The sequence below is a fragment of the Gallus gallus genome, chromosome 2 (genome assembly GCF_016699485.2).
Source record: "Gallus gallus isolate bGalGal1 chromosome 2, bGalGal1.mat.broiler.GRCg7b, whole genome shotgun sequence".
Classification (NCBI taxonomy): domain Eukaryota; kingdom Metazoa; phylum Chordata; class Aves; order Galliformes; family Phasianidae; genus Gallus; species Gallus gallus.
In genome coordinates, this window is record NC_052533.1 from 133,973,562 (window position 1) to 133,994,452 (window position 20,891).

At 39.5% G+C, this 20,891-nt stretch overlaps 1 protein-coding gene across 16 annotated transcripts in view; it reads right to left on the minus strand.

Moving 5' to 3' along the window:
- Positions 1–20,891, minus strand: part of TRPS1 (transcriptional repressor GATA binding 1) — a 210,739-nt gene that overhangs the window by 140,114 nt on the left and 49,734 nt on the right. For 14 of the 16 annotated variants that reach the window (XM_015283047.4, XM_015283046.4, XM_015283037.4 and 11 more), the window contains 2 exons: positions 15,276–16,405; positions 6,987–7,590 (listed from right to left, as the gene is read on the minus strand). In XM_015283047.4, the coding sequence (XP_015138533.2) occupies positions 6,987–7,590; positions 15,276–16,405 (1,734 nt within the window). The remainder of the gene's footprint in view (positions 1–6,986; positions 7,591–15,275; positions 16,406–20,891) is intronic. The other 2 variants (XM_046931735.1, XM_046931728.1) reach the window with 1 other exon arrangement.

A 20,891-nucleotide genomic window follows, 5' to 3' on the forward strand; every position in this document is an offset into this window, starting at 1 on the left:
ATTCATCTATGAAATTTAATTTTCCATTGAAAATCTACAAGTTAGCAGTAAGTTCTGCCCTTGGACATGAAAGCGTGTTTCCTATTGGATCCAGTTTGGCAAAAATTATCCTGTTTCTACGTACAATTCAAGTTTCCACTTCAGGTAAATAATCTATTAGCAACACAGAATAACAAGAGAACTGTTGCCACTGCACTTTTTGAAACCTGTCACCACGCCCAGGCACCACCTATCAGACCCAAGGGGGCAAAAGAAACGTCCTACCCACCTAGTGAGGGTAGTGTGTAACCGAGCTCACTGCGTTCGGCACTGACTGACAGCTGGCTCTGGCCATTCAGTTCAATGAGAAGGAGCTTTTCTTCTCACCTCTCCCATCCCACCCAAGCAGCTTGCTTTAAACCGAGATTGATCTTGGTTCTCCCTGCTTGAATCATCGTTATCGATCACAGCACTTCAGTGCAGGCTGCTGGTGCTGACGCAGCGCCTGGGGCCTGTCCCGGCCCTCCCAGCCCTTTGTTCCCGCACTGATTCACCTCCCCAGCAAGGATCTTGACGTAGCTGCTGCCCTTTTGCATTATTACTGTGCCCCACCCTAATAATGATTTTATCATTTAAAGCTTTTCCCAACCACATTTTGTAGAAAGAAATATAAATAAAAAATAAGCACCGTCGGGCGGGTAAACACGCGCGAGGTGGGGCTGTCTCTCCACATGTCAGACACACCCCACACAGAAACCAGAAACATGCCTTGAATTGGGCAGGTTAACATTTTTCTAAAAGTGACTTTTTTTCTAGTCCTATCTGATCACTCTGTCGCGATGAGTAATGCGAAACATTCAATTTCTTGTGGGTTTGGTTCCAGTAGTTGCTAAAAGCAGCCAAGTACATGTTTGTTGCACAACGATTTCAAATCTTCACAAGCTATTTTAGCTCTGCTCGCAGCCCGCTCCCCGGCACAGGATTCTACCCGTCGCTGTTTTATGCAGGAAACCCAATGCCTTGAAACCATTTCTCTTCACGTCCTATCTTTATTTTCCCCCTTTCCTTGTTGGATGATTCTTGCCCTTCTCCAGGATGTAGTTATATTTACAAAGCAGCCCACCACCTCCCCAGGCAGGGACTTGTGGAAACAGGTGCTCCAAAAAACCCAGAGTGTTTGGCAGCTCCATGACCTGACGGAGCTGTGTGCGTTAGCAAGACACAGTGCCTGCTGAGTTCCCCCCAGCTAATTAGAGGACCCGTATGGCAATGAATAGCCTTGACTATAAATACTTCCTGAAAGATCTCTAACAGAGTCAGAGGAAATGGGAAAAAAATGAGATGCAGCTACAGGGAAACTATTTCAGATGTTTCTCCTTTAAAGGGCTGCTTGTTTTTTTTTCCAACACGGCTGAGGGATGAGCTGCTGGATCCAAGATCTCCACTAACTTGAATACAAGTCTTATGGGACAACTGCGCATGTTAAATTTCATTCTGTAGATATACCACTGAGAATACTGCTTTGAGAAGTTGTCTGAATGTGGGACAAAAAGGTAAAAGGTAAAACGTACAAAATATTTAAACACATTTCACTGTAGTGACAACTGACAAAAAATCACACCTAAACCAGAATTCACCTCAGTGGCACTGCCAAGAGCACATTTTTACTTGAAGGCAGCACAAAACCTCCACCAACACCAGAGAGGCAGGTTTCAGCTCAACGCTATGCTGCCCTTCTGGCCAAGAATTTTATGTTTATATGCACAGAAGCATGAGGACTACTCCAGAAGTAATGCCTCCTATTTCCATTATGTTGGCCCACAGCATCGGAGATGAACGTTGGTGGCATGGCAGTAGAGGCTGAACCTTCCCAACAATATTCCGTTACGTGTTGCTGCTCTGTGACAGATGGCAGCAGAGGGGCAGTTTGACAAGGCAGCATCTGACATGGAAGTAAAGCAAAGGTGTGGAATTGAATTCTTCCATACAGAAAAATTGGCACCCACTGACATGAATGTTTATAGAGACCAAACAGTGGATGTGAGCACAGTGAGGTGGTAGATGGTGCATTTCAGGAGTGGCAACAGCAGTGTGAAAAACAAGCCATGTTCCAGACAGCCTCGCACAGCTGTTACACCACAAAATGAGGAGCACCTCGACCGTCTCATCCACGCAAATTGACTGATGGTGCTGACTATGCTGAAAAATAGTGTTTTGTAGCTAAGAATTTGTTCTATCAAATAGTGTTATTCTGCTCTTTGTATCTGTTGTTGTTTCCAAGGAAATAATTAGGAGGCATTCCTTCAGGAGGGACCTATATTTTGGAAATCACAAAGACAGTTTGGCCTTTCCACCTCTTTGCAGGAATCTGGCATCTAACTGTGGGTAGCAGGAGTCGGTGTTTTATTACAGGAGAAATAATGTTTCACTACTAGGGACTGCATCTGATATTTACTACAGTGACATCAAATGAACCAATCACATATAAGTGTACTGATATTTGCATATGTATTGCTCATTTAGAATTAGCCACAATCAGTCACGCAGAAGAATGCGAAATGGGAGAGTAAGTTCTTCTGATTTCCTCTCTCTCCAAATTTAAAGCCGTATAACAGCTCCAGACAGAACACTGTAAGAAATACCAGGACTGTAAATATCAGAGACAAAAAGAAAAATAACTCTTCTGCAAGTAAATGGAAACTTCCTTGAAAAACGGTGATTTCCTGTGAAGAGTCCACACATCATGGTGCAAAATAATCTTGATTTAATAGCATAGCTGTTTTTATCCTTTGCCCTTGTAATAAAAGCTCATAGCAAATGTTACCATAACTTCAGCTGGATATTTATTGCTAAAGCCTGCCGTCTCCCTCTGACAACCACCACCAGTACCTCTGCAATAATCTGACTCTCTCTCTCTCTCTCTCTCTCTCTCCCTCTGATGGTGCACAAATTCACTCGTTGCATGAATTTTAATTAATACACTGGCATCTATCTCCCTGTGCTTTCAGGCATTTGCAGCCCCGCAGGGCACACCCATCATGCTATTCTGCATCTGCATGGGCTGCACTGTGATGTGAGGCAGCAGTGTTTACCAGTGCCTTTGGGGGGGCTAACTAGGTCTGTATAGAGATCTGAAGGGGCAGGCTGCAATTCCTAGTTTAGCGAAAAACTTTGTACCGCAGCGTCCACATGTAACAAAACAGGACACTTCATTTAAAATCAGTTTAGCAAAAAGTTCCTGCTGTCCAAGATCAGCGTTGTCAAAGCATTAAACAATCTGCCTGGCCCAGAGTCTGCTGGCTGCCAATGTGCTACCCAAAAAAGGAACATTTTTGCATCTCAATAGACTTTCCAGTATCAACAAATCTTTAAACTAGAAAATCAGCTACTCTAAGGAAGAGCTGAAATAATGTCTACATTGTACCACACTGAGGTACATTTTTTTAATTCCCATTTGCAAAACATACAGATTCACCATAAGTACAGCTGCTGGAAACATTTTAATAAGAAAAATAAATTAAAGCTACTCACAGAAGTGTACCAAGCCCCTGAGAAAGATTCAGTTACACACACACAGCTTGGAAGCTCTCTTGGGGACAAAGGTGCATCCCCTGCATATGTGTGCTTGCACACATGCAGAGCTCAAGCTATCGCCACTGCACTATGACCTGCTCCCCAAAGATTACAAGTGATGCAGTCTTTTAGCCACTAAAAAGAAAATAAATCCTACTCTAATTACTCCCATGAATAATCTACTGTAGCACAGAGCCTGGGGAGGGAACACAACCATCGTGCATTGAAGGAATGCAAGAAAGCAGCACATAAACAGATTACTGAACACACAAGCCTGAAAGACACTTCCAGTAAATTCCAAAAGTTTAAATTAGAGAATTATGTGGGCAATTGCAGATATTCACCCTTTCCCCAGTTGATCTGTTTTGCCTTTGATATTTTATTAAATTGCAAATAATCATAGTCATAAACTCAGTATGTAAAAACCTGCCTCGCAATATTAACCTCTATCTGTATGAAAAAAATACGAAAAACATTATCTCCTCTTTCCCTTCCCCCAGTCATCATGAGAGAACTGAAAAATGAAAAGCACATGGTATTACTGCTACTGTGGAATCATTACAAATCATTCTTAATAAACAGAACCACTCTATAAATACTGAATAGCCAGCACAACCAAAGGGATGTGCTAGATTTTTTTCAGTCCATTTCTCACAGTGTTTATTCACTGAGTAATCCCAAATTTTTGGCTTTCTCTCTGTCGATCTTTCAAAAGCATAAAATGAAGGTGTCTACTGTGATTTTATTATAGGTTTTGTTTCCTAGTCACCAGTTGTCCTGGGATACAGTATTTTGCATGAGAATTCATTATACGATACCGCAAGTATGTATTGACTTAACCCCTTATTTATAGAAAGGCACAGATTTTAGCCTAATATTAACTATTCCTACCAACTATTTCATACTAGAAGAACACATTTCCCCAAATAATCGTGTGAAAGTTGACCAACAGTAGGGATTTTTTTTAATTATTTTTCCAGATGGGAAGGTTTTTTTCTGAACAATTTCTAACTCTACCCAGACTAAGCGAGCTTCCACTGGCCCCAGTACTTCATCCCGTAACTCTCTACAGAAAATTGAATCAAGAATAAAAAACACCAGCTAGGTTTCTATATTTTTCACAGATCCAGGGAAATAGGGGATGCACATCTCAGTGGAATAATGAGTGTCACTCACAGATTCACACTCCCTCACCTTCCACCCTCTCCTGTCCTCCAGATCATCCTTCATCTTCAGGAAGTTTGACTTCTCACTATTTTCCAATAGTCATTAAGAGTGGTGAAACATAATGATCAGGGACTTTGTTCAGCTGATGTGGAAAATTAACTTCCTGTCCTATTTCTTAAAAATTGAAATTGACAAAGGCAACATGCCCCATTTTCAAAGAAAAGCAAAAATGAAACTATTCTAAGGAAAGACCCAGACAACCACAGCCTTGGCACAACAGAGTTCAAAGACCAAAGAAGTCAGAACTGTATACAAAAGTCATTCTTCTTTGAAAGGTGTCGGCATGGTTTCACCCATCAGTGCAGACCTAACCCAGTAATAAATCCTTTTACTAACCATATAAAAGTTGCTTTGTTGACAAAATTTTGAAAAGCAAGGAATTAATTTATATATCCAGTTAACAAAAAACAAACAACAACAACAACAAAAAAAAAAACCTACTTTTTTCTCCTGAAAACTATGCAAATTACAGGTACCTCATATTTCTAGAAAGCCAGAAGTGATAAAAATACTGATTTGAAGACAACTCAACTACCATATTTCTAAACAAACTGAACTTATTTCAAAGAAGGGCATAAGAAGCAGACAGTGTGCAGTTTCCCCCTTTTAATTTGCTATTACTTAAACATTATAATATAATGGTCTTATTTACAACATAAGATTTTAAGCTTGTCACCAAGCAAATTTTGACCTTTAAAGAGCTTTTTACACATACTAATTTTGCAGACCATAATTACTATCATAATCATTATTAGGCAGTAAAAAAATACATTAAAATTATTTGTATTCTGATAATGCAAAATATAAATGGCACCTCTGGCCAATATGTCTCTGTATTGCTAAGAACCACGGCAAGAACTGAAGTGGGATGTAACTAGTGACAAATGTACAGCACAAAGTCCACTGCTAGCCAGATATATTTATATATTTTTAGGTATATTTTTACATGCAGAAAAATATAGACCTGCCATTCACAATGAACACACAACCAAGCAACAGGGAACTTGTCATTCTGTGACTGCTTCTCATACACTTAACATCTGATATCCGTAGCTATTCATGATCTGCAAGGCACAAAGGACTGTGGTCATTCTAAACTGCATGCAGACTTTTAAGTGACAGAGATATCATTTTATAATTAGAGTAACTGTAATATTTTAAGATTACTGACTTCATTTTCAAAGCACTTTTATGACATGTGTATACAGAAACAGATACGGACAACTTCAGCACACAAGGAATACGTTTATCTTGCTTTTTATCTTCTTCTGACATGCTCCTCTTTTTACACGAATATATGTTATGGCTATAAATGTTCTTCAGAAAAGATAATACAGAAGAAGAGCTGACCACCCTTTCCATTCCACTGAAGATTGCCTGCCAGTTCCTAAAACTTCAGAAAGGAAGCACCCCCAGAAAACATACAGTGGCGACTGCAGGAGAAAGGCCTTTCCAGCTCCTCAGTTTCAGAGTTCTTCTAACCTCAAATTTACCAATAGTGGAAAAAGTATACCTTGATAAAAGGGGAAGTTGATAAGTTCTATAATTACAGCTTTTTTTTAATATGACAGAATACAAATTATTTGGTGTGATGAATATTCTCCCCGTTATCACCCAAGCTCCTTCCCTTTTCTCTTTTTTTTTTCTCTTTCTGCTTCCAAGGCAACCATACAAGTGTCAAAACTGATATGTAATTATGCTGTTTTACCAAAAAAAAGAGGTTATTTTTTATTAATATTTAAGTCAGTTTTCATATTCTTAGATATTTCATAATGTGAAATCTTGCTTAAGTGTGAACTGTCACACCACCTCAAAATTTTAGAGGTGATTAGTTGTTTTGTGTACCAAATTACATGTAGCCTTCTGGGTTTCTAACCCCCTGTTCTTGAAATGCATCATCAACCTGCACAATTAGCAGGAATGATTAAACAAAACTCAATCAGAGCTAAATAGCAGAAGCAGAAGCACTTGCTTACTAACACTACACCAATATATACGTTGTTTGCTGCCAATAAGTCAGAATATTCACCTGTCAGCTTAGGTCTACAAGTTTGAATCTTTCAGTTTTCCCCTGATATTTACTTGTATTTTCCCATGCATTCACTCTGAAACCGAAGAAGCCTTCTGCATGCCTAATTAAACACAGCACACTTATAATCAGGGGAAAAAAAAAAAAAAAAAAAAAGGAAACAAAGAGAGCTTCCTACCCGCAGTAGGGACTGGGATTCATCCTTGGCCTTGCCATCCCCGGATCCAGGGTAGGGCTGGGTGAGCTGCCCAGCCTTCTCTGCCGCTCCGGCCGGCACTCCCTGCAGGAAGCCCTTGCTCTCCACAGCCAAGCCATACATGGGCCGTGCCAGATGGGCAGCTTCTACGTTTGGACTATCCCTTAGAGGCTTTGGCTGCTCTTGGCCAACGGTCACTGGGGTCAATAAGCCCAAACTGGTCTGCGTGTATGACGGGCTCCCTCTCAAAATGTCTGTTCCTCTCCAGGGCACGTTGCGAAGATCATCACTGGGACTGTCAGTCCAGCCTTTTTCCTTAAGCACTTCCTTATCTTCTATCTTTTCCCTCTTGACTATGCTGTCAGATATGGGCTCCCCCATTTTGGGGTCTGGATTAATCAGACTGTAGACCTTGAGATCAATTTTTGGCTCCTCCTTGATAGCCGAAACACCGTGACTGTCCTCCCCATTGGCTGTAGTGACGTCTGTCTCCTGACAGTGCACGGTGTTGAAGTGCTCGAGTAGTGACTGTGTGTCCACAGCCGTGAAGCTGCACTGACGGCACTTGTAGCAGTTGTGTACTCTCCTGGAAGAAAATGAGATGGGCATTAAAGCGTGTCTCCCCTCACCCTTCCTTCTCTCACTGGTTTTACCTACCAAGATGATGAAAATAAATAAACAGAATGAGTGCCTCTAATCAAGTAAGTGGGTTTGCTTTGTAGTCAGATACAGTAGGGAAAAACCTTGCTGTTACCTCTCACACAGTGCAATGGCTTCCTGTTGTTCACTCATACTTCACTGCAATATTCTAAATTCACATAATTTTCACTAGGATTTGGGGTTTTTTTTCTTTTTTTTTTCTTTTTTGTTTGCCAGAACGCACTCAGCACTTTCCACTGCGGTAGAAATAATGAGTAATTTTTTTTTTTTTCCCAACCAAAATCAAATAGTTAGAACAGGACAGTTTTCTTTGGAATTAGAAAAAAAAAAATACTCAGAATCAATATAAATATATGCTAGAAATTTCAAATGCTTAAAGAATTCCTTTTCTTTCCAACAGTTTTAGATACTTTTGGTTAACAATGACCATCTTGAGTGGAACTCCAGTTAAAATAGCAATGCACCAAAGGCTGGAAGGTCGCACCCAACAGATAACATTTATAACATTTATTTGTCCTCTGTGGACATTTCGAGACAACTTTAAAAGATGCAGCTCTAAAGTAAAAGCAGAATAGTTGCAGTGTCAATACACACTGCATTTTCCTGTCAAATACAGAAATGCCTGGGTAAGACCTGTGGAGCAGTGTGGAATAACACGCCTTCCTGTTTTCATTCTAGAAGCCTATATAAAGTACAGTATTACTAAATTATGTAAAGCATATGTTGCTACATTAGAACAGCATGTGACTACTTTACCCTATCTATCACATGAACAGAGCACTTTTTATGAGATATATAACATCCTGAAGAATTGTTTATGGCACAGAAGTGGCCCAAGCTCTTTGCCTGCATCAGGCCCCACTGCACCAGGCTTATACCTATATTGGGTCCAATACCACCCCTGCCCTTCCTGAAAATGTCAACGATCTGCAAAAGGATTCTCCCCGCAGATTCATTCACACATCCACACCCCGTGCTCTCAAAAGCCACAAGAGTGTCTTTAGCCAAGCTAAAAACTGAGCCTTTCACTACTCACACAGAACAAAACTTGTGTTAGAAATGTGTTACAGTCCTGATAAATCAAATTGCTAGAATTCAGTCTTCTGAGGCCAAATTCTGGTCTCAGTAAAGTCAATGGCAAAACTCTCATTAACTTCAGTAAAAGCAGGATTTAGCTCCCAGTGTATCTGTGGAGCTAGAACAATACACAAAATGTCCCTCTTTAAATATGATAGTTTAGAAGAGACAACTTGCCAAACTTACAGAAAAGCCCTTGTCTTCCTTCTTTCCTCTTGTCAAAAAAAAACAAACCATATGTTATTTACATTGTCTGATTTTCTTTCAGTTGTGTCAGCACGTAGACATGAGCACACATTCAAATTAAAGCTTTTTTAGCCCTTGTCCAATATCAGTTTTCTTTTGCCATTTTCCATATTTATATTTGTTTTAAGGGACTAGATGGGCTCATTCAGTTATGTGAAAAATAGTCAGCTATTCTCCATACAGCCTTATGGCAACAAAATTTACTTGTGGGAAAGAAAGCTGTGGGTTAAAATCCTCTTCTGGCTGTGTTCCTCTTTTTTCATTCTAGTGTTTTATTAAAATCGGCTTGTTTCTCAGTGCGACACTAATATATTCTCTCTTGCAACTCATTTCTTCTCTAAACCAAGACTAATTCTCTTCTAAACCAAAAAAAAGAGTGCTATCTGATCAAAACCATTTTACAAATACAAAAAGCCAAGTTTTAAGGAGGGTCAACCCTGTAAAGGTGGGATCCATCAGAGAAGTCCAAGTTAGACAGGGGCTGAAAAGCCAAGTTAAACAAGACACCATTTGGGGCTAATGGCTCAACCCCATACATTCTCCATGTGAAAGTTTATCAATCCTCTGGGTGGCTACTTAGTCCTAAGTGTCTCTTGTTTAACCTGGCTATTTCAATACCTAGCCCTCTTTCCTAACTTAGCTCTCATCTACCAACATCACATCTCCAAACAGCTGATCCTTTTCTGCGTAACTTGCCATTTTTTTCATTGTCCCCCCATGATGGCTAGATGGTTTTGATCAGGAGCAGTCAACACCAAGAGCAGTGTCATTCTTACAAGGCCACAACTAAATGCAGAATATTAGATACAGTTGGAACTGGATGGCTCAGACCCTTTCCTTACATCAGAGGTCTGTTAATTTAAGGCATTACAATCTATTCAAAGAGAATCATGAAACCATTTTGTAGTTTTTCCATGAAACTGTGACAGAAATTGCAGAAGACTTGGACTGATTTAGATAGGTAGTAAACCAGCAAGCTTTTTATTGCAGGACGCATACGTCTCTAGTATGTATTCAAAGGTACTCTCTACCATTGCCATTCTAAATCTTCTTACTTCACACATCCTGTATACTGTTTTATCCAAAATCTCCATAAAGCAAGTTAAACTTTGGAACTGTCCAATCCAAGTCACAATCTAAAATAAAATAGTAACCATCATAATCTTAGAGAACATTTTTAGAATCAGAAACTCTTATCCTTTCCCAGAACAAGGCATGAAAAATGTTTTCATCTCTGATTTTTTTCACCCCACCCAATCAGCAGCAATCATGGAAACAAGTTGGCAATCTTTTATTTCTTCTTATACCAGAATTGAAATCAAGTCAATGTTTCTAAAGGCTCAGGTTACAACTAGATTTGTGCACAAAGCTCCTCAAATCTAAGCAAAAAAACTGTAAAAGTTCAAATCTGCCAAGTACACAATAAGCACTTTTCTGAGATATTAAGTTTTAGTTTACAACTAAACCTTGCTTTTATCATCTGAAACTCTGAACTCATCAAGTACAACATAGTATACTGGTATACAGCCAATCAACAGCCAGGGGGAAGGCATTTGAGGAAAATTTCACTATGGAAGAAAATTATATAAATGAAGATGGAAACTGCATTCTCTTCTTTATGATCTTGCTCATATACCACTCAAGCAAGCTAAGAGGAGGTTCAAGCCATGTGCTGGTTACTACCTTGAGTGTGTCACTGGGATGTCATTGACATAGCCTGCACTGATGCCACTTATCATTATTATTTTCACTACCAAATAAATCAAATAACAAAATAATCAAATACTTGATTATTCGTGGACATTAAAGCATTTATGGCCCAATACCAAGATTAAATGTCAAGGAACTCCAGCCAAATTTTTGCATTCTGATAACTTCACAAAATTGTATCATTATTTACTTATACTGAAATATAGAAGTGTCTGGACTAAAGCTCTCAGTCATATGGTTTGATATTTGGGTGGTCCTGTGGGGAGACAGGAGTTGGACTCAATTATCCTTACGAGTCCCTTCCAACTCAGGATATTCTATGATTCTATGATATCTGAACTGAGTGTTACAAGATGAAACGATTCTCCCTTGCAAAAGATTGAAGACAAGAGATTGCAAGTCTTTTTTGATACATTTGTTATTTATATGAGATTTCTAACAGGCTATGTATGATATTCTTGACACTAGCCAGTTGTGAATTAAGTCTCACTGACACAACCAGTCTGAAATATTACAAAACACCATCCTCTACAAAGCATTTCTTTTTTTAATTACCTGAAGATATGAAGACATTCCTATGCTCTAGGGCATACAAAATATTCTGGATGAAGGTTTGACTGTCGTATCACTTCAAGTTCTTTGCACATTTTGAATTTCATTATGAATATAATAATTGTGAGCAGTTCTTGTGAAGAAATGGGCTTGTAAAAAAGCCTGCTTTGGGGATGTGTGCTGCATTCAGACTGGTGGGGACAGGAAAATACACAGGAGAAGAAAAGAGCAAGAACTCAGTGGAGGGACAAAAAAGGAAGGAGAACGGGCAGAGTGGAAAGCAAGGCTGAGATGAAAGGAGAGCAAAAGCTATTGGCAAGAGCAAACAAGTTCAGAGCAGTGAATTAAGGTGTTAGGAGGATGGAAAAGGTCCTCACAAGGTGCTGCTGCTGTTTGACTAGTGAAGGCTCCCACTCTGCCAGAAAGCAGGAGCTGCTGGGCCTCATTTCACACATTTGCCCTTGGCTACCTTCTTATGGAGCCTAACAGCTCCACATTTCTACAGCCTGCATCCCAAGCCCCTCTCCAGCTTCTGCTGCTGGCTAATGCCAGGGTGACAGCAGCCATATGCCCCTGTCCTCAGCACACATCCCTGGTGCTGGGACATGCATGCTTCGTTGTGGCCTAATGCATACCCTCAGGCCTCCATTCAATTCTGAGAGGGCTGTATAGTTTCACCTAACAGTTCTGTAGAATTGCAATCATTTCCATTCGCAAAAATAATTTCTGTTCATTAGAAAAATGAGTCTACTCTCATTTGCAAGTCAACCTCTTCCTATCCTTTGCTGTTGTTTAACGAATAACAGTCACTACTCTCTCTTTTTCTTTTTTAAAGAAGTCTAGAGCACTTTTCAGCACAGCATTTGTAATTACCGTTAGCACTGATTAAATGTTTTCTGTCAGACTTTTTTGACAGTAAGAATTTTCGTTGAAAAAAAAATATTTTTTGCAAAAATGAGAAACCGTGCTGTTTTCCCACATTTAAATCAAAATCCCAAACTTAAAAAAATAAAATAAAAAAATCTTCTGCAAGAAGCCTTTTTCAGTTGTAAGAAAAAATTAAAAATTAGAAAACAATTATTTTGGAGCAAACGGGAAAATGATCTCTAAGCTGAGATATCTGACATACAAAATTTCCCCAAATGGTCGATATGATTTTTATCTAAATGACATGTGCTGGCAAATTCTAGCTCATCAGAACAGCAGACAGTTTTGAAGAAAAACTAACAAACCCCAAACTTCACAATGAACACACAGAATACCCGAGACCTCAGAGAAATAATGGAAAATGAGCGGTAGCAGAATCAGTAGAAAATATAGGCCAACAAACCTTCTGGGGATTTGTTTGAGTAAGCACATTTTAGTGAGGTTTAAATACAAGTAAACTCAAGTGCAATGTGATTCATTAACTTCAAATTTAACTGAACAGCTCTCAAATAATCATGTCAAGAAAATACTGAATGAGCTCTAAATGTTAGTATACATTCTGGCAGAAAAAAATGGAAAGAACCACTTTTGCAAATTCTAACTGTTGCAAATTGTAACTGCTGCAAATACATGCAAAGGAATAATTTTAGGACACAGAAAAATATTAAACTAACACAGTGAAATTGTGTAAGCGTGGCCAAAAGGAAACCCAATTAAAAAAGCAAAGCAATTATGTATCCTGTTCATGTGTGTGTTTCCAAAAAAAAAAGAATGCAGACCAAATAAATACGCAATGGTGTGGCCTAACATGTTACTGGGATAAGCTCTGACAAAGCCTCAGAGAAAACCAGTTCTGTGTATGTCACGTAATTCCCCATTACATAAATTTATGTGTTTAATTTGAATTCTTCCGTTTAAAATCTGAATTAATCCGTATCTTTATTTCATAAAATGCAAAAAGGCAAAGGAAATGTGCATCAGGTGTGTGTCAAAAAAGGAAAAAATAATACTAAAAATAGAAGCTACAATGCCTTAGAGGTCTCTCTATGCTTCAGTTTGGTATATTAAAAACTATGAAAAATGAGGCACAGAAAAGCAGTAAAAAAAACTACTAGGTATTTGCCATTACAGAGTATTTACCAAAAACTGAACTAACTGTGGTGATGAACAGTGGGAAAAAAAAGAGCAGCAGTACATGCCGAGAAGAAACCAACCTTCAATCAAAAAGGAGATGGAAGGGCAGGTTAGGAGAAAGGGAAGGAAGCAGTTCTGGGGATTCTGTGCTTTGCTTTGACTAAGCAACATCCTCAGAGTACTCAATAACATGGTATACTGAAGGCTTAGAACTACATTGTTCAAGTGGATTTTAAACAGAATAGGATAATTTTAGAGAAATAAGCTGAGATTCAAATGCTTAAATGCATTTCTTCATTTTCAAAAGAGCCCATCACGTAGCATTTCCCACTGACAACTGCAGGAGCTGTCTGTAGGTGCTGAGCACTCAGGATGGAGAGCTGCTGCTACAGGGTATCAGACTACAGTTTCCAAAGTCATGGCTTCTGCTTTCCTTGGGAAAAAAGGATTTTTACTAGGTGTGCTCATTAAAACCTAAATTAGCAGCTGCAGCAAAATAAAAATGTTTTTCAGTCGAAGAGCCATTTCAATCTTCCAGTTATTTAACCACTAAAAAAAGATCGTGCCATGCCCCAGCGGCGGACAAAGTGCTGCCTATGGAGTTCTACAGCACAGCTCAAAGCTGCTATAATAATGTTTGGAACTTAGATACCACTTTTCATCTTCAAAGCAGTTTACAAACATTAACTAATTAATCCGCACAACATCCCTGAGGCCCACTTGGATCAAAAATGGGGCACTGCATGCTGGGACCTGAATCCTCCGTGGGCCCTAGCACCAAATTAAAGATGAGCAATCTGCTTTTTTTTTTTTTTTTTAAATAGACTCCTGATACATTGCCAATGCAGCCCTCTGTTGGGCAACATTTGGATGCCCCCAGCTTTAATCTCTATTAAAGTATCATGCCCCAGTCTGCCTTTGTTAATTTTGGATGTCTTGGAATCTATTAAACATGGCACGGTTTCTTGAGCTTTTAACAAAGCTTTAGCTTTGAAAATGCATCTTCTTTTGTCTTCATTCTAGCTGGCTTCCATGCAAAGATCTTTTAGATGAGACAGATACTGCGCTTTCCGTTGTTGTTGACGCATTAGCCTTAACTATTAACATATTCAGCAGGATTTTCTAATATTTAGCATTGCTTTTGCAGCAGCACTCTAGCTTTTTAAAAAGTCTGGGAGCCAGCTCCTCCTCCAATATAAACTGGACTGCCAGTTTACAACAGCACAGGAACTGGCCCAAGAAGTTTAGCAGGGAGTTGGCTGCCATCATGACATTGTGTCAGACTGAGTCAGGAGACTGGCTGCATCCACCTCCAAATAGGAACATTAGCATTTAAAATAGATAGAATGACACTGTAAACCAGCAATACAAAAATAAGCATCTGCAAAAGGATCTTGGAGGATGACATCAACAGACAAAAGAGCGTCTGCTCCCAGTGTGAAACTAACACCAAAACAGCAGTGGAATGCTCTTAAACTCATTATTGCATTGCTGGACTTGGGAATGGAAAATACTACAAAAAGGTAGTACATTGAAGCACTGTTATGAAGCATGAAAGGATTCACAGTCTATCTTGGAAAGTAAAGCCATTTGTGTTCCCCTAATGAATGAAGATGCCAGCTTTCTGGTAAAAAGCCTAAAATAAAATAGTACCTAACAGATTCTGGGTGGAAAATAGTTGACCAAACCTCAAATATGCTAGAACTTCAACATCTATACACAAATCCAAATCTCCCTCTTCACTGCGCAGGTTTGAATGCATAATTAAAGCCACAGACTGAGCTGAAGTTTTTCCAAAATGAAGTGGATGTTGGATTGGACCCCGGTTATAAAGATTTGTATCTAGGCACATTCCTATTTTCACTTCCAGCTTCCTCAGTTTCGGGGATCAGTGACATTTAATTAAGGAATTAGGAGGGCCATGTGCTTGGTTCCTATTAGCAATCACTTTAAACTTCACTGTACCTGTAGTGTCGGGAAATCTCTTCTTCCACCTGGGTGGTAAAGTCACATTTGGTACATGAGTGTTCTTTGTTCTCTTTGAGAGTCAGCGGCCCATCTGCGCCTTGCAGGGTATTTGTTTCAGGTTTGACATCAGACGCTTGGGCTTCGTGTGCATTCTCATAGTGAAGCAGGAGAACATCTACGTCAGGAGTGGAGAATGAGCATTGATGGCACTGGTGTTTGACTCTAGAGCTTCCTGTCACCCCTGGAGACAGGTGCAAAAGCAAGAGAGCACAGTGGGAACAATTACTTTTTCTGCAAGCAAATGGATAAGTAATTTCTCCAAGGTGCTTTTCTGGGCTGCAGAGGCCTCGGGGACAGAACTGACAGTGTTTAATGGTACACTTATGAATGTTGTGTAGCTGCTGATAGTGACGGAGAAGTGGGCCCACCACTATTACATCTGGGCCATGGCTCTTTGAGTACCTAAAGTCACAGAACTGACAGTTGTAGCTTGTCACCATGCTGTCCTCTGCTCCTTTGCTAGTCAAGTCTTTCTTTTTTGCCACACTCGCACCCTTTTCTGTCTTTGTCACTAACTCCCCATCTGCATTTTTGGCTAGATCATTCTGGTTAATGACAGATCCCCTAGAAAGCTTATCATTCATATCTGGGTGATGGCTTCCTGACTGGTTTCCCCCATGCTGTTTGCTGTAATGTTCTAATAGTTTCAATGAGCTGGACGACTCACAGCTGAAACTGCAAAATTTACACCAGTAGTAACTGGTTGTATCGGTACCATTTTGTCTAGAGGAATCTATAGGCTTGATGGGCACCGAATATCCAACTGGTGTATCATCTCCTGCTTTTACAGTGATTCTGTCTTGCCACTTCCCCAAGTCTCCAGAATCACATGGTCGAAGAGTAGGACTGGATTTATTGGAGTTTTTCTCTGAAGTTTTACCAGAATCAGAGGAGGGAAGGGCTGCTTTCATTTTGTTTGGGTGAGTCTGTAGGAAGTGTTGCTCTAGTTCAGTGGACGAGTTGCCCATGTAGGTGAAATTGCAGAATTTGCAGCGGAAGTACTTGGTGTTGCCTTGGCAATCTGGAGTTTTCCGCCCAATTCCAATAAAGGTTCCACCTAAAGTAACCTGTGAATGAAGAATAAGGTCATGTTAGTACTGCTGCAGATACACTCACACAGCAATGAAGAAAAAAAAAAAAAAAGAGCAATAAATTCATAAGCCTATAAATTAAACAAGGACACCATAATTTGTATTTGTGTGCTTGCACTAACATAATGTCATACTCTCATGCATTTAGCATTTGCTGATGAAGATTATGTTTTGCACAGCTGAACTCCACATGAATACTAAACATTTGGAGAAACTGGGGCACAAATCTGCAACATGAGCTGAATTCAGACTTCTCCAAGAGAAGGCGACTTCCTTCACTAATTCACTAAATCATGTTATTGACAGAAGATGCAACAGTCAGATCCCAAATTTCTGTACTCTTTACAGAAGGCTTAGCTGAGAGTTTCTATCAGGTGTGGAACAAAAGTATGAGCTCTCAGTCTTTTTCTTTCAATACTCTTACATGTTTTTATGACATTCATGCTTAAATGCCCAAGAGAATTGCATCCTAAACATGAGCAAACAAAAATTGAATTTAAAAGAGTGAAGTCACTCTGTTTGGGTCAGAGCATGACCAATCCTTCTAAAAAACATTTCTGTAAGAGTATCCAGTGTCTGCCAGCATGCCTTTTAACAAAGCTGTAGCGACTGATGTCTGAAATGAAAGGTGGTTTTCTCAGAGATTACTCAGTGCAGACGTTCTCCAAGGAAATCTTCTCATACACAGAGCCCAATTTAGTTAAACAAGGATGGAAAAGATACACTAGAAAAATGGCATGTGGCTAAGAAAAAACTTACCGCACCCAAGTCTATGACATCACTAATTAAAAAATAAGATAGGTCTACTTAACTACTCTCATAATCTCTGAGCAAAACGGTCTGCAGGAAGGAAGCAAGGCTTGCAGAGTTTACACTGCTGTGCCGCATGTTCTCAGAGAAGGCAGGCCTGCCGTTCCCAGGAGTGCACCACACCTGCCCTGTGACATCAGGGGAGATTTGCTGCTCCCATACAACCGGTTTGGAGGCCAAAAAACAACCTCCTGGCCAATGTCACCACTGCTCTACTTATTTTCCTGAACAGCCAACAGTGTACAGCATCCAGAAAGTAATTTCTCTTCACACCCAAAATCCACAGCCAACTACTCCTTTGCCATCAGTCAGTCTCCACTGCTTTATCGAGGACACAGCTGGAAGCTTCCACGTACCACAATCTCAACTTCTCTACTCAAGTGATGCCTTACGGGCAATATAAAATTTCTTCAAAATTTCCACAAAGGGTTAGATTTTTATCCTCCCAACCAGTAAGTGTATTACTACATTTCTCCAGGATTCAGTTGTGATGCATTAGGCGAATGGTGTAGTTACTTTTCTTCTCATCCTCAACAGCTGTGCCACAAAGAAAGCATGCGATCACTGCACATTCAGCATCACACCATACGGAAAAACTCAGACATACAGAGCATGAAATGTAAACATTTTTAAATGCATATAGTATAAATGCCTTTTAGCCATTTAGCTCAGAAAATAAGACGCTATTCTTTGTATCCCATCAGAACTGAACACCAGAATAGTGAGTCAGTGAGCTGCTAAACTGTGGTATAATGAGCTGCTATGCAGCTTCTGATTCTTTTTTTTTTTTTAAAGGAAGCACAATTCCCATATGCTGGTTAAAGCTTTTTCTTAAATAAACTGAAAATTGCTTTCTGTTTGTTTAGGAAACATACCTTAATAGGCAACGGCGAGCTGGAGAGCCCAACAGCTAGAATGTGACTGCAATAATATTTTCGCTTAAACTAGGACTCCAACTTCTGATAACAAGTCAAGAATTGGATTTTGAAAATGTTCTGCAGAACATTTGCACTGCAGAAGATATCTTGTTTTATTCATTTTATGCCTAAAAAGAACTCAAGACAAAACCATAGTGAGGCTGATCCACTGACAACAGTGGAATTTGGGCTTGCTCCATACTACTCTGGCACTTGAGGTCTCCATCCACTGCACTGTTTCAATGTTCAAAGTCTCAGTGTCGCTGAATGACAACTTAAAGAACGCACTGATGGAGTAACGGTAAACAGAAAATAACAGCAGTTCTCTGTGAGACTGCTTTAGTTGCAAGGTGATCTGGTTTTGCTCATTTAATTAGTTACATATGTTTGTTTGATGCACGCATAGAAAACTGGCTAAAATGCTTTACCTTAAGTGGTGCTAATGAGTAAATACATTCATTACTCTTAGCTGCCCATTCAAAGAGCCTACAGATAACAAATGTATTTTACAGACACTCAGTAGACATTAGCTGGAAATTGTGAGTGACAATAATCCCTGCTGCTGCTCATTGCTAATTACTTTTATTTATGCATGCTAGAAAAATAATTATCAGTACAGCATTTTGTACAATGGACTGTAAATCATGGCATTCTTGTAGCTTCTGGTAATCCTGCTTAGTGGCCGACATAAGAAATTTGTGTTCTTTGCTAATACATCCTTCTCCTCACCAGAAGAGGATAAAACTCACATACTATTCAGGTTTACCCACTGCAATGGGGGCAGAGGGGATGACAACACATTTTTCACAGCAGCAGAATGTAACTGATTACCAGTTACTGGGCCGGCATTTCTGTGACTACCCTGCCACAATTCAAAATAATGTGTCCTAGGAGAAGAGCCTGTACATGGAAGGCAACACAGGGTCATCTTAATGTCATTACACTCAAAATACATTTTTCATGCATAACAAAACCTACTTAAAGCTTTCCTGGGGGTCATCAGGTAAAAAGATTAAAAGAAACTGGCTCCCACATAACGAGCTGGGAGAAGCACTTGATAGTGACAGTATGAAGAACTGAAGCTGTTTCAGCTTTTAGCCAGCCAAATCTGAATGAAGCCTACACTTTTGCAGAACTGTTTGGATTCATGCATTCTGCTCAAGTCTTGGCTTGGCTTTCAGATTTTTCAGTTACATGAGAACGGGCACCAAAATCCTTCACTGGGTATGGAACTACCCTTAATCTCCTGCTTCCTCTGGTCTTACCCAGAAAGAGGAATAATGAAAGAGAGAGAAAGACCGAGGGGGAAATGAAATATATGTTTACTTTATAAATCAGCATCCACATTTGTGTGTGGTACCAGAAGTGATTGCATCTAGTATCTACTCTCATATTTTATTCTGATTCCAGCAAAACCTGGTCACTTGCTTTGCCCTCACAGTTCTATTTTTTTGACTGGACACTTCTCCCCAGAATAAAGCAGAAGAAACCAAACAAAAGCAATACTAAAACTCTGCAATCCTATTCTAGCAGTGGAACTCAAAGGGTCAGCTCACACAGTTTTGAGAGTTACAGACACAGGTAGCACTTGCACTGGAAATGTAAGAACACCTCCAAGTCAACAGTTTCTTCAGTAAACACAGAAGAAAAGTCATAATTTGGATTTTAGAGGGAATCTAATAGACGACGTATCTAGATAGGCAGGAGAGGCCTGGTTAGATCTTTCCTTCACCGTCACTTTCTTGTGACATCTTGAGATTATCATTTACCCTTGTAGAACCACAATTATGGTAATATAATAGGCATTATTATATCACACAGACAAAAAGGGCTATTTAGGATAGGTTTTCCATTACTGTGTTTGAGATGGTTGCACTGATACTCTTCCAAAATTGCTCTTCAAGGTCGTGTCCCAGTTGGGAATTAAACTGAAATATATTCCACAACAGTGCTCCCTGAAACTCAAAACTCCTAACTGCTCAATTCATCTATTAATGTGGAAAACTATAAAATTCCAAAAGTTTGAGATTAGATTTACTGCAAGGATTGAAGTTTGTGTGTTCATACAATTAAGCTATCATCTCCTCACACACCACGCATATTACTAAAAAAAGCCAGAAATAAAAGATAACACAATAATTGACAATATTTCAAAACATATTTTCTGCAACATGTTGGCAAGTACTTCAACAGCAGCATGATTGCACTATGTTTCCAACAGATACGTCTGTATTACCTTAATTATACAGACCAAAAACAATGATTTCACGGAATTGATGGTTTTGGGCATGGAAAAGCATTTTCACTTTTGTCTTTTTAAAAGAAGTTGCTTTATATTTGATCTGACCTTGATCCAAACGCTACCCTCTCTTTTCTCCCACCTACTTTTTGAAGTTCGGTCCTGAATTTCACTATGTGAAGGGAGTTTAGAAATATTTTTCTGTTTACAGAAATAAAAAATAGCAAGACAACACTGATCAGCTCCTGTAAACATGCTTTATGAAGAAAATTTCACCAGGAGAAACTAGGAAAGCAGTGGCTTATATCCACACAGGAGACTCAACCGTAAGACTTACTTGCACAGGAAAAGCTGTCTCTGACCTCTGGTATCTGCTGCAAACGCTGATTAGAAACTATAGCAACCATCTGCATTGGAACAGCAAATGTAACAAATCATCTTCTTTGATTACCTAGGTTACCTCTTCGGTTAATGAGGAGGTGAAAGGCTCAAGATC